Source organism: Musa acuminata, chromosome BXJ1-6 (assembly GCF_036884655.1).
Source record: "Musa acuminata AAA Group cultivar baxijiao chromosome BXJ1-6, Cavendish_Baxijiao_AAA, whole genome shotgun sequence".
NCBI lineage: Eukaryota > Viridiplantae > Streptophyta > Magnoliopsida > Zingiberales > Musaceae > Musa > Musa acuminata.
This window is the reverse complement of record NC_088332.1, coordinates 18,772,896-18,786,018: the sequence shown is the minus strand read 5'-3', so window position 1 is coordinate 18,786,018 and position 13,123 is coordinate 18,772,896. Positions and strand designations below refer to the sequence as shown.

The window sequence follows — 13,123 nt, the reverse complement described above, 5'->3', positions numbered from 1 at the left end:
GAGGACAAAAACTCCTGGTGGATCTGTTGATGTTCTTGGTATAAGTGGTGCACTTTATTTTGTCACTTTTATAGATGATTTTTCCAGAAAAGTTTGGGCTTATGCTTTGAAGACCAAAGATCAGGTTATTAATGTCTTCAAAGAGTTTCATGCCAGGGTTGAAAGGGAGACAGAAAGGAAATTGAAATGCATAAGATCAGATAATGGTGGTGAGTATACGGGATTGTTTAATGACTATTGCAGGTCACATGAGATCCAACATGAGATGACAGTTCCTGGTACACCTTAGCATAATGCAATTGCAGAGAGGATGAACCGCACCATCATGGAAAAGATCAGATGTATGCTTTCACAGGCCAAGCTACCCAAAAGGTTTTGGGATGAGGCTTTGAGGACTGCAGTTGATGTGATCAACTTATCACCATGTACAGCCCTAGATGGTGATGTTGCAGAGCATGTATGGTCAGGGAAAGATGTTTCCTACAGGCATTTGAGAGTGTTTGGTTGTCGTGCATTTGCACATGTTCCAGATAATGAGAGGTCCAAGCTGGATGGTAAGTCTAAAGAATGTATTTTTCTTGGTTACTCACATGATCAGTTTGGTTACAGGCTTTGGGATCCAGAAAAGCAGAATGTGTTCAGGAGCAGAGATGTGGTCTTCTTTGAGGATCAAACCTTTGAAGATTTGAAGAAGAAGGCACCGGCCAAGACTTCTGCAGAAGGATTAGCATATTGTGACCCAGTTATTCCTCCAGTATATCAGGGTGATGGGGGAGATGTGCAGGAAAATAGTGTAGAGCCTGATGTTGATTTACCTGCAGGACATGTTGAGCAAGAAGAAGTAGGAGAGCAAGTTCCCGCAGAACCTCAGTTGAGAAGATCTTCTAGACAACGTCAACCTTCCAGAAGATACTCTACAGATGAGTATGTGATGCTTACTGATGCAGGTGAACCAGAGAGTTACCAGGAAGCAGTTGAGAGTGAGCAGAAAGAGAAGTGGTTAGTTGCTATGCAGGAAGAGATGGATGCTCTTCAGAAGAACCACACTTATGATTTGGTGCTGCTACCAAATGGAATGAAGGCCTTGAAGAACAAGTGGGTGTTTAGGTTGAAGACTCAAGAATATTGTTCTCAACCAAAGTACAAAGCTAGATTGGTTGTGAAAGGCTTTGGTCAAAAGAAAGGTATTGACTTTGAAGAGATATTTTCTCCTATTGTTAAAATGTCTTCTATTCGTGTTGCTCTTGGTATTGCTGCTAGCCAGGACTTGGAGGTTGAGCAGTTAGATGTGAAAACAGCTTTCCTTCATGGTGATTTGGAGGAGGAAATTTATATGGAGCAACCAGAAGGCTTCAAAGTCAAAGGTAAAGATAATTTTGTTTGCAAGTTGAAGAAGAGCTTGTATGGGCTAAAGCAAGCTCCAAGACAGTGGTACAGAAAGTTTGATTCATTTATGACAGAAAATGGATACAAAAGAACGGCTTCAGATCATTGTGTGTACATTAAATGGTTTGGTGAGGATTTTATTATTCTCTTACTTTATGTTGATGACATGCTTATTCTTGGGAAAGATATGTCTAAAATTGACAAGTTGAAGAAGGAACTGAGTGAGTCTTTTGCAATGAAGGACATGGGGCCAGCAAAGCAAATACTAGGCATGTAGATTTCTCGTGACAGGAAAAACAAGAAGATTTGGTTGTCACAGGAGAAATACATCGAGAAGGTATTGGAAAGATTCAGTATGAGCAATGCTAAGCCAGTTGGTTCTCCTCTTGCAGGTCACTTCAAGTTGTGCTCAGAACAGAGTCCGTCAAGTGATGAGGAGAAGGAGAAAATGCAAAAGGTTCCTTATGCTTCAGCAGTTGGAAGTTTAATGTATACAATGGTATGTACGAGGCCGGACATCGCATATGCAGTGGGTGTTACTAGCAGATTTCTTGCAAATCCAGGCAAAGAGCACTGAGCAGTAGTGAAGTGGATTTTTAGATATCTCAGAGGGAGATCTAAGGTTTGTTTAAGCTTTGGAGGTGGACCACCTGTGTTAACAGGTTACACAGATGTAGATATGGCAAGAGATATAGATACGAGGAAGTCTACTTCAGGTTATGTACTTACTTTTGCAGGGGGAGCTGTGTCATGGCAATCCAGGTTACAAAGGTGTATTGCTCTCTCCACCACAGAAGCAGCAGAATATATTGCTGCTATAGAGGTATGCAAAGAAATGTTATGGATGAATGAATTCTTACAAGAATTGGGGCTGAAACAGGAAAATTATGTGGTGCATTGTGACAGCCAGAGTGCCATCCATTTGTGTAAGAACCCAATGTTTCATTCCAAGTCAAAGCATATATATGTCAGATACCACTAGATTCGAAATGTATTTGAAGAGAAGCAATTGCAGCTTCAGAAAATTCATACAGATGACAACGGAGCAGACATGTTGACGAAGACCTTACCAAAAGAAAGACAGGAGATATGCCGACAGTTGGTCGGTATGGCTTCACATTGAGGAGTCATGGGACAGCCTCCCTTATGGGCTGAAGGGGGAGGTTGTTGGGCTGATGGCCCATATTCAGCCCATGTGGGCTTTATCAGCCCACTGCCCACACCCCCTCTTAACCTAACCCTAATTAAGATTAGGGGGGTGTGGTGGCTGCGTTTTAGAGGCAGATTAAAGCTATAAAAAGGCAGTAACGAGGCAGATCTTTGGGGCCACGAGATTCCAAAGAGAAGAAGGAGAACAAGGCAGAAAAGGAAGAGAAAGAAAGGGAAGAAGACAAGGACAACGCAGAGAGACTGTTCACAATCATCTAGCAGTGTTCTCATCTCAGGTTAGATCAAATCTACAGTAGGCTCTTGCTATGATTACTTGGGAGGTTTTAGATATTGTGGGCAGTGACGTGATCCTTGTATCCCAGTTATTCTCTTGTGGTTGTTGCTAGGGTTTTGGGCAAGAGATTGAGATTTGTACATTCATTATTCTCATAGTGGATTATCTCTAGTTTGCCCCGTGGTTTTTACCCTTCACATTGAAGGGGTTTTCCACGTATATCTTGGTGTTCTGTTTGATTGTGTTTCCATTTTATTCCGCTGCGTATTAAGGTCTTCTAGTATTTGTTCCTATACAAAGGTTATTCCTATTTATATCCCCATCAGATAGCATACATAAAATTTATGAAAACAAAATCGATAGCCGCAAAAGAGGAGTAATTAGTAAATGAATCATCATAAAATAATAATATCGTTGGCTCTAAGGCCATGAAAAGGTGGGATGGGTTCGAGAGAATTTTGATGAATCATGCATATAGTTAAAAGAAAAAAAATATATTTTAATTATATCAAATTCTGAAAATATCTTCCGAAATGACAATGACTTCCAATAAAAATATGCAGAGAAGATATTGTCGATCACATTTCTTAGATGACAGAGGATAAGATCCGCAAGGCTTGCACAAGAGGAAGATGTATCAACTAAGGCCACTAACAAATGTGAGAGCAGGAAAAGATTCGAGATGCAATGGACCAGAGAGCTTATTATGTATGGGGATCTATGAAATCAGATATTGCATTCTTCTCTCAAACATCAAAATCTGCATCTACAACCAGAATAAAATATCCACATATCTTCACTACTTATTTCCGGCTTATTTGTTATAAAAAAATTATTATTAGTATTATTATTATTAGTATCCTACTTGGAAAAACTTACATTACATTTCAATCTCTCGAGAGAGAATTTGCCTCGTAGATATTCCAGAAGCACCGAGACCAAATCGAATTTGCCTATTTCTGAATCAATCAAATGGTGTGATTAAGAAAGCAGAATGTCTAAGAACAATTTAAAGCCTGGGAAAGCAGTAATGAAATGATCATAGATCTGCTCTAAATCCTCTACCAAAGATCCTAACATCATCCTCGATGAACTTTCTTTGAACTACTCAGAACCCACTCGAAAACCTTAATATAAACGAGAAAAAAATGCATATAACAAGTTTTTTCTGATGAAACAATATACGAGTAAAAGCTTAAAATAGTGATATCTTTTCTTCTTGCTGCTGATCGCCATGACTTTGTTTGCTCTTCTGTCATAATAGCGTAACCAAGTTACCGAGCAACGATAGACTCACTTTAACTATGGGAGCTATATCAGAAATAGGAAGAAAGGAAACCTTAGAAGCACTCATAGGAAGAAGACATGAAATTAAAGAATTCTTTTCGGGAAAAATGGTAAGAAAAAGTAATGTTTGAGTCAATTTACCAGTAATTTCTAGCATTAGATCCATAGATTAAGCCCGGCTTACAGAGATACTTGTTCTACCAACATAACATCTCCAGGAATAAGTATTCTCAGATTTAAAGAAAAGAGAATAGCCGCATATCTTACTCATAAGTTTAGCATATTTTTCCCATTAAATTATATTGTTGAATGTATCAGTCACATAGAGAGAAATAAAAAAGATGTGTGAAATGGATAAAAAAAATACAAAATACAAAATACAAAATTATAGGCACCGAGTCACCATCATCAATAATTCAGGTCATATATACAAACACATGGTGCTCATCTCTCATGTCATGGAGAGCGGGTGGACCGCATCGGGACTTGAATCGGGAGCGGCCGGCCGGACCCCGACCCACCGCAGCTCCGGCACAGCATCATGCCGGAGCCGACGCAGGACCGGCACCCGACGTCCCCGTCGGACCACCTGGAGCATAGGCACGCGACGCGGCCCGTCCCGTTGCACGTCGCGCACCGTGGCAACCCGCCGGCCATCGGGCCACTTTCCATCGCCGACTTCACGATCGCCGCACCGGCCAGCACGCCCAGGCCGGCGGCCAACTGAGACGCCAGCACCAGAGGACCCATCCGACTCCCTCTCGACAGCAGGCAGAGGCGACGAGGATTGAATGAAGCAGCACGCTGACGCCGCGAGCTCGGCCTTCTTTTAAGGAGGAGTCGACGACCATCGCAGGGAACGCATGGGAGTAGGTGGAACACGTTGACGTGTTTGAGTGGGTCTCGAAGAACCAATGATCGAGTGGCTCTCAGCACTCTCCTCTCCCCCGATCGTTCCACTTGGAGTGCAGAAAAGTCTTCACCGCTGGGGTTGAACCGATCATCGGCGCAAGCATCTTCATTTGACTGGGACAAGTCAGCATGCATGCATCTATCCATCAGTTGTTTTGTCTTCCGGGTCTTTAAAATCTGCTTGTTGACCTTTCTGTTTTACCGGTCAGAAGAGGTGTCGAGAGCAAACCAAAGGAGAACGATGACCTTTCTGTTCTACTGTCGCAGCAGCCTTCCGCCGATACACGTTGACCGCCGTGACACAGAGTTGATATCGCTAGTTTCTTCACGACATAGGAGACAGAAGCAATGCATTTCATGCCCAAAGATTCACATGAAGCATGGGATAAACGAGTTGTTCCTATCCTATCCGTGTCAGAAGTAACTACGTGTACTCCATAATCTTCTTCCAAACTAATTCGCATTCTACAATACCCACATCGTGTTACTGCAGAAAGCAAGAAGATGATGACAACTGGTTAACGTGAAAGAGAACAAGTCTGTTCCTTTTTTCTCATCGTAGTTATAAAACCTGGACTGGAATGGACTGACTGATTGAACCAAAAGAAAAACCAGAAACCATATCGTCGATCGGTTCGGATAATGAATTAGATTGTTTGAGTTTGTGATTGATCATCTTCCAGTTGGTCCGGATGGTTGACCAGAGCAGAGTCAAACGGCAAGCAAAGATTGACCAGGTTATAGGTCCCCTCCTCAACAAGTTCAACAACCACCTTCCCAATTAAAAAGGTTGTCTCCTGACGAGGGCTGGCCATCTATCAACGGCAATATTATTGGGTAAGAACTCTACAATAACATTAAATCCGATTTAATATTTAATAAGATAATTCAAATTTAATGTTATTATTAAGTTTTTATCCAAAGATCTTGTGAAAATCATATAAGATTTTCCGAGTGAGAAGAGAAGATTTTTCGTTAAATTCTCCATCGGAAGAAACTAGGGGTAATAATAATCATAACCACTATAACTAATCATAACCAATAAATATCAGTAAAGTAACCCACAATGGTAAACAATTAAGAGGAAATAAATAAATAAATGATAAATAAATTTTTTTGAGATTTTATATTTTAAATAAAATCTATAATAATCTCCCACAAAACTTAAAGTTTTAAATAAATAAAAAATATTAAGTTACTCGGTGAAGTGTCTTTATAGACTTAAACTTTACTAAGTGTGATATTTTTTATAGGAGGAAATTGAATAAGCCAAGTCTTAGAACTACATTTCTTCGAACTAGATTTCAACTATCACACACAATATTGATATCTATATTATGGTATTACGTGTTATTAGTCATATGCTAAATCTTAATTATTCATGATAATTTTTAGTGATTGCCTTAGTCTAAGTCACGGTCATATACAATCATTTGTATAAGACAGTCATATCAAGGATGTCTGTAGAGTGTTTTATGAAGATATATTATTTTTATAACTCTATATAAGAGCAATAAATAATTACCTATGGATAGGAGTTAGAGTTAAACTCCATTTTGATACTAATATACTTTTTATTTTTTATTTTTTCTTTAGCTGACCAATCATCATATTATTATCAGTTTGAACATCTTTCACGAGAACCTGCATTATAAATGTTGTGTTCTTCAAGCTAAAAACATATCCCTTTGGATGATGTTAAGATAATAGTCCTTTATGCCTTTAGTAATATCATCTTAATATATTATATATATTAGGATTTAGTCGGTACTAAGAAAGGGGGGCAGGGGGGTTGAATTAGTGCGACGGATAAAAATGATATTGGTTCAAAAAAATCTTCGTTTCGATAAAAATCATATCAAAAATGTGCTTGACTTGAAAGCGTACGGAAGAGTGTAATAAAAAAGTAAAGCAGACAGTTTGCAGTAAAGGTAAATTACATAAATAGAAAAGCAAACCGAGTTTTATAGTAGTTCGATCGTTGTGACCTACATCCACTCCTAATTCCCCTTCCGTCGAGGCCATCGGCATCCATTAACGATATTCTTTCAACGGGTGAAGATCAGCTACCCTTTTACACCCGTCTTCTCCTTTTCATGGGTTTAGGAGATAACATTTTACAAGCATTCACTCTTCCCTGAATATACTTATAAACTTTAGAACTAGATAAGGGGATCTCTCAAGTGATTGCTATAGTGTTTTTCCACTTTTAAGTTCTCTATGCTTGTATTTCTTAACCAAGGATTAGAGGGATATTTATAGGCTTCAAATGGATTCAAACTTAAAGCAAAAACTAATCTTATCCCGAGTTTTTTGGGTAGTATCGATACCACTGTTAGTGCTGGGCGGTATCATTGCCTGCCGCACTGATATTAGCCGATACCACCACCCAATCTAACTGTACCATCGCCTAACACCCTACCACTAGGTGATACCATCACCGACATAGTCTCAGAAATTATGCTACTAATGGTTCCACCTGTTATATCATTATTTGAGTCTTTCACTTGGTCCAACATAGTCCAAACTTTAGCCCAATTAACCTCTAATTGAGTTAACTTAATTCTAATTCAATTACATTTAAAACCTATTTCAATTTAGACAATTATTACAAAGCTAAATTAAATATTGTCCGATATGTCATTGGTTCATCGATACCTCGTCTGATTCTTCAGTGCATCGTCTTCTTTTGTGGCTTATTGCTCAATCGGCCAATTAACCTCCGCAACTCCGATTTCTTTGGCGCAATTTCTGCTCTTCTTGGCCCGATACCCGAACCTATAGCTCGAAGTCTTCTACCGATTCGTCGATCGATCCTCCGGCTCGACATCTAATCTTCTGACATGTTCCACTCCGACCCAATATGATTCTTCCTGCTTTAATTGTTTCTCCTCGGTTGAAACTTCCTACGTCACTTAAAACACAAATCAGATCATAAACATTATCAATTAAATTCATCATCAAAATCTAAGATTCAACAATATAATCATATCATTAAGCGTGTATCTATCATGAAAAATAATCATGTAATTTTTTTATGCATGATATAATTATTCATGTGTCTAAATAACCCACATATATAGTCAAATGTCAATCAATCAATATAAATATTTATAATTTATCAAAATAAAAAAAATAAATAATTATACATATTAAGTAAATTCATAAATATAAACATGATATTGTCACCACTAAATCTGAAATGCCCCAGAATCGTAAGGAAATTTAGCATATAAAGAAAGTAACATGTTTCAAGATATGCATAACACTATTTCGTTCAAACATCTATATCAATTATCCTATTTTGAACTTAATTAATTAATCAATCAATTATACATGATAAAACACATCTCATAAATATGGCATTTCACATCTCATCTAATACGAATTAAAAGAACTTTTTTTATTAGTGAAAATTGACTAGCAGACCCGATCTAAGGGATGGGGGAGAGAATCAAAATTTAGAACAAGAGAAAACAGATCAACCGATTGTAGGATTCCAAATTTAATAAAAACAAAATCGAAACCAAAGGATAAGTTCATAGCAATTAGGGATCGAAAAATTTAAATTGGCTGACTACCAAACCGAAGAATCATTTAAATCAATATTTCAAATTTTAATTTTAATTTTATCATTCAAATCAATAATCATTACACCTTAAGTCGATTGTATCCTCAAAATGATCATATTCTTTTTTATAATCATATTTTTAATTCGATTGCATACTTAAAATGATTATTTTTTTACCTATGACGATCAAAATTAGATACATCTGACTCGACTAAGTCTATTGTTGCTCGATTGATATTAAAAGTAAAAGATACTAAGAATGCCTCCCTTAAATTTGAATTAATAGTCTCCTTGAAATAAAACACAATTAGGTTGAACTCATTTGACTCCAGTGATCTACAACTAAGTGTGTCTCACATGGGAGTGCTCAATGTCACTAAAATTAGATAAAAATGCTTGCCTTTAGTTGAGCATAAAAGGGGGAAAAAAGAAAAAACATCCTCTTGGAAATTGAACCCAACTCAATAAGGACAAGACTCATTTATATTGTATTACACATTCACTAGTGATTAAATTAATAACATAAGTTTATAAAAAGAATACTTGTGCATAAAACATAACCGCGAACATATCATCTCATATCATATCTATCACGACCAAAACATGTGATATAGTTGTCTAGGATAAATAAAAGCATCCAAAAAATATATGATGAAAGCATTTTACATGGCTAAATTGTCCTCTTAGTGAAGAAAATAGTTTAATACACCTTAGTGAAGCAAAACATCTCTATGCATATGCACTAGATATAAGTATCAAAATATTTTATGCATCCTAACTAGGTAAAACATATCTCCACACAAAATAAATCCATCTAGAATATAAGTATATCATCTTCTTCCTAATGACCATTGGAAAGATTTTATTGAACGCATCTGATGCATTTTGTTTTTACAAGGAATGAATCGAGATGAGATACAAATCTTTCTTTTTTCTTTAGAAAATTTTTTCTTCCATTGAAATGTGACTCCTAAAATACATCGCTCTAGGTTCTCTATCCTTTTTCAAACTCAAAGATAAAAAAAAAATATATATCAATTTCATCATGTCAAATTAATGACCAAAATTATCTATATCAATACCAGAGGCAATAATCAGAGAAGGTAAATTGTTATGTATTTTTAACGTTGTTTTTTTTCCTCTTTCATAGAAATGATCGTGCATTTTTTCCTCGCCTTTTCATAGGTGATAAAAGAACCCTATGATTATCATGGTTCAATAAGAGTTCTGTTGGATTGTTAGATTATAAATGTTCAAGCTTTCATTTTATTAACTCCCTTTATAAACTCCATCTGTTAACCGATTAATAATTATTGACTTACTTTTGTAAATGAACATTAATGAGACAACTATATATTGTAGGGGCAAGGATAGGTATGTAGAACAGTAGAGGAAGGATCTCCCTTATATTAGGGGCCATTTGCATAAGTCTCTCGAGTATTTCTTCAGACATCGATTATGCACTAAACGCACACAATTTACACGGCTAAGGCAGCTTAGCTATATACACGGTTGGGACATTTCCTCGAGCATATTACAGACAGAAGGAACCAACTAAAACACATCTCATAGGCATTTCCTCGAGCAGCCCGTTGGTAGTAGAACAAGTCACTCTCGTTGCCTTGTTAAGATATCCATTCTTTATACATAAAATGATAAGACAAGCTACAAATAGTATTAAATCAAAAACCAAAATTCAAAGGTAAGGAGATCATAGGAGAACGGAGAAATCCCTTCAAAAATCCTCATCCAGCTTAAACACATGGATGGCTCCATTACCCTTCAAGCTCGACATCACCGAGGCCTTCTGGTAGTCGCCGACCCTCTTCTCGAAGAAGTTTGTCTTCCCCTGCAGCGAGATGAGCTCCATCCAGTCGAAGGGGTTGGCCGCCCCGTACAACTTGTCGTAACCTAGCGCCCCAAGCAGGCGGTCGGCCACGAACTCGATATACTGACTCATGAGGTCGCCATTCATCCCGACAAGGGCGACCGGCAGGGCATTGCAGACGAATTCCCGCTCGATGTCAACGGCATCGGCAACGATTTCACGGACACGGTACTCGGAGAGCTTGTTGCGAAGAAGACTGTAGAGGAGGCAGGCGAAGTCGCAGTGGAGGCCCTCGTCACGGGAGATGAGCTCGTTTGAGAAGGTGAGACCCGGCATGAGGCCTCTTTTCTTGAGCCAGAAGATGGCGCAGAAGGAGCCGGAGAAGAAGACTCCCTCCACGCAGGCGAAGGCAACGAGGCGCTCAGCGAATGAGACAGAGGATTCGATCCAGCGTAGCGCCCACTCGGCCTTGCGGGCGACAGGAGGGACGGTGTCAATGGCATGGAAGAGGCGAGACTTCTCGCCGGGGTCCTTGATGTAGGTGTCGAGGAGGAGAGAATACATCTCAGAGTGGATGTTCTCGATAGCGATCTGGAAGCCGTAGAAGGCGCGGGCCTCAGGAAGCTGGACGTCGCGCATGAACCGGGCCGCCAGGTTCTCGAGGACGATGCCGTCGGAGGCGGCAAAAAAGGCGAGGACATGGGAGATGAAGTGGTGCTCGTCGGCGGACAGACGATCCTGCCAGTGGGAGAGATCCTGGGACAAGTCCACCTCCTCCGCCGTCCAGAAGGAGGCCACGGCCTTTTTGTAGAACTCCCAGATTGACGGGTAGGTGATGGGAAACATGCAGAACCGGTCCGGATTCTCCGCCAACAGCGGCTCCATCTCACCTTCGTCAACTCCTACCGCTATTACTTCTTGAGCAGCAGCGGCCGGGGGCATCATCGCAGGCATGGTTGGTTGATCGAAAAGGCGAAGATAGAAGCACGCGGTACAGAAGAAAGGCTGGGATTTATTTGGATATGTGAGAGAAGACCGTCGAATATATAGGGAGAGAGACGGGGTGGGGGTGGCGGGAGATTCAAATTTGAAGGGATTTTTGGCTTCCAGGGGAAGGAGGAGAGGTGAATGGAGGCACCGCTGGTGCCGTTACCGCTAATGCTGGCAGCGGAAGACGCAGGGGCGCGGGCGGTTCGTGGAGGAATATTTTGGAGTCGGGTTAAAAAAATGATACCCGACTTATGGATCGCACCTGTGTGACGGGAGATGATCATGGGACCCTTGCTGGGCTCTGCTCCGCGGCAGGAAGGAAGTTAAACGTGACGGGTAACACGCGAACAGGTGGGAGAAAATATTTTCGAGAAGTTCGCGGGAGGCGAATTGGTTTGGCGGGAATTTCATACGACCGATGGTAACGAGAATTTGGGCCAACCTTTCGCTTCGCGGGAACAGGAAATGTATCGTTGTTTGTGCGAGGAAAAAGAAGGGGCGGTTGGGGGTGATGGATACACGTGGACTTGTGGCTCGTGGGTTTCCGTGTTCAGCGCGTGGATAACGGCAGGTTGGGTGACGGGCAGAAACGAGCGCCGACGTGTCAAAAAGATGGACACCTTCTCACACCGACGGGTCTCGCCAATAACAAACCAGGTAGGTGGTTGAGTGAGTACAGATGAAATGCACGGATGACCTCTGTCAAAGACAGCGGGTGAGTACGGGTCTCGCTAACGCTGCTGCTGCTGCTGCCACCATTCCACGTGCGGTTTAGTTTGTTCTTTGAGCGCCATTTTGATTCTTATGTTGATTTCTTTTTCCACCGAGCAGAAGCTTCCATTCAAACAAACTCAGAATTTAAATAGATCTTCGAGTTAGAAGTAAAATCCGAGGGATAATCTTTTCGCCATAAGAGTTAAAGTTATGGTAACGAGCAAACTTAAATTGACACCATTTGACAACACAAAAAACATGATATTTCGGAAGATGAGTTCAATTCTTCCGGAAGTACGTGGAAAAAGAGGTAATTGGAAGAATTGTGAATTTTCGTTGAATTTTTAATAAGTATATAAAATAATATGTTACCTAATTTATATAAGATATTCCGGTGATATTATCATTTTCAAGGAAGTAATTGGGTTCATAGCAAACACAACTATCTTGAGATGTGTTAGTGAGCTCACCCTATGGCGTCAGAGCTCTAAATTACATAGCAAGAATAAATCCTCTTCAAAACGTTCAGTTTGTGTCTTTTCCTAAGACATCAGTTAATATATCATTATACAATTTATAGGTTTCATGTTGAATTACATATGACAATGTTTTATACGTTGTGATGAATATAAAAAAGATATTCAGTCTGTTCCTTACCAACAAGATATTTAAGAATCATTATTAAATTATATGATCCAATTAAATTAAGATTTAAAATATTAAATATCTAATTAAATTCTGATTATAATTATAAATTATTGGTCAATAGGAAATCCATTGGAATATAACCTAGACGAGGAATTCTCTTAATTATCCTTAGACTCTCCTAAATAGTGATAGAATCTCAAAAATCACATATCATCACATTTGATATCGCTTATATCTCTTCTCTCACCCTCATTTCTCCTTAGTCCATCCATCGAAATGAAGGTCCACGAAAATAAGATTTTATGATAATTAGTCAAAGTCTTAACAAGTCAGACTAACCAAT

At 39.4% G+C, this 13,123-nt stretch overlaps 2 protein-coding genes across 2 annotated transcripts; both read right to left on the bottom strand.

Annotated features, from left to right (window-relative positions):
* Nucleotides 1-4,380: 4,380 nt before the first annotated feature.
* On the bottom strand, nt 4,381-5,374 carry LOC135677756 (uncharacterized). The gene has a single exon (XM_065190142.1). It carries the CDS (start codon nt 5,174-5,176, stop codon nt 4,574-4,576), a length of 603 nt encoding a protein of 200 aa, XP_065046214.1. The 5' UTR covers nt 5,177-5,374; the 3' UTR covers nt 4,381-4,573.
* Nucleotides 5,375-10,196: 4,822 nt separating this feature from the next.
* Nucleotides 10,197-11,450, bottom strand: LOC135676578 (ribonucleoside-diphosphate reductase small chain-like). Its single transcript, XM_065187911.1, has one exon. The coding sequence runs from the start codon at nt 11,380-11,382 to the stop codon at nt 10,336-10,338; it is 1,047 nt and encodes a 348-aa protein (XP_065043983.1). The 5' UTR covers nt 11,383-11,450; the 3' UTR covers nt 10,197-10,335.
* Between the last annotated feature and the right edge of the window lie 1,673 nt (nt 11,451-13,123).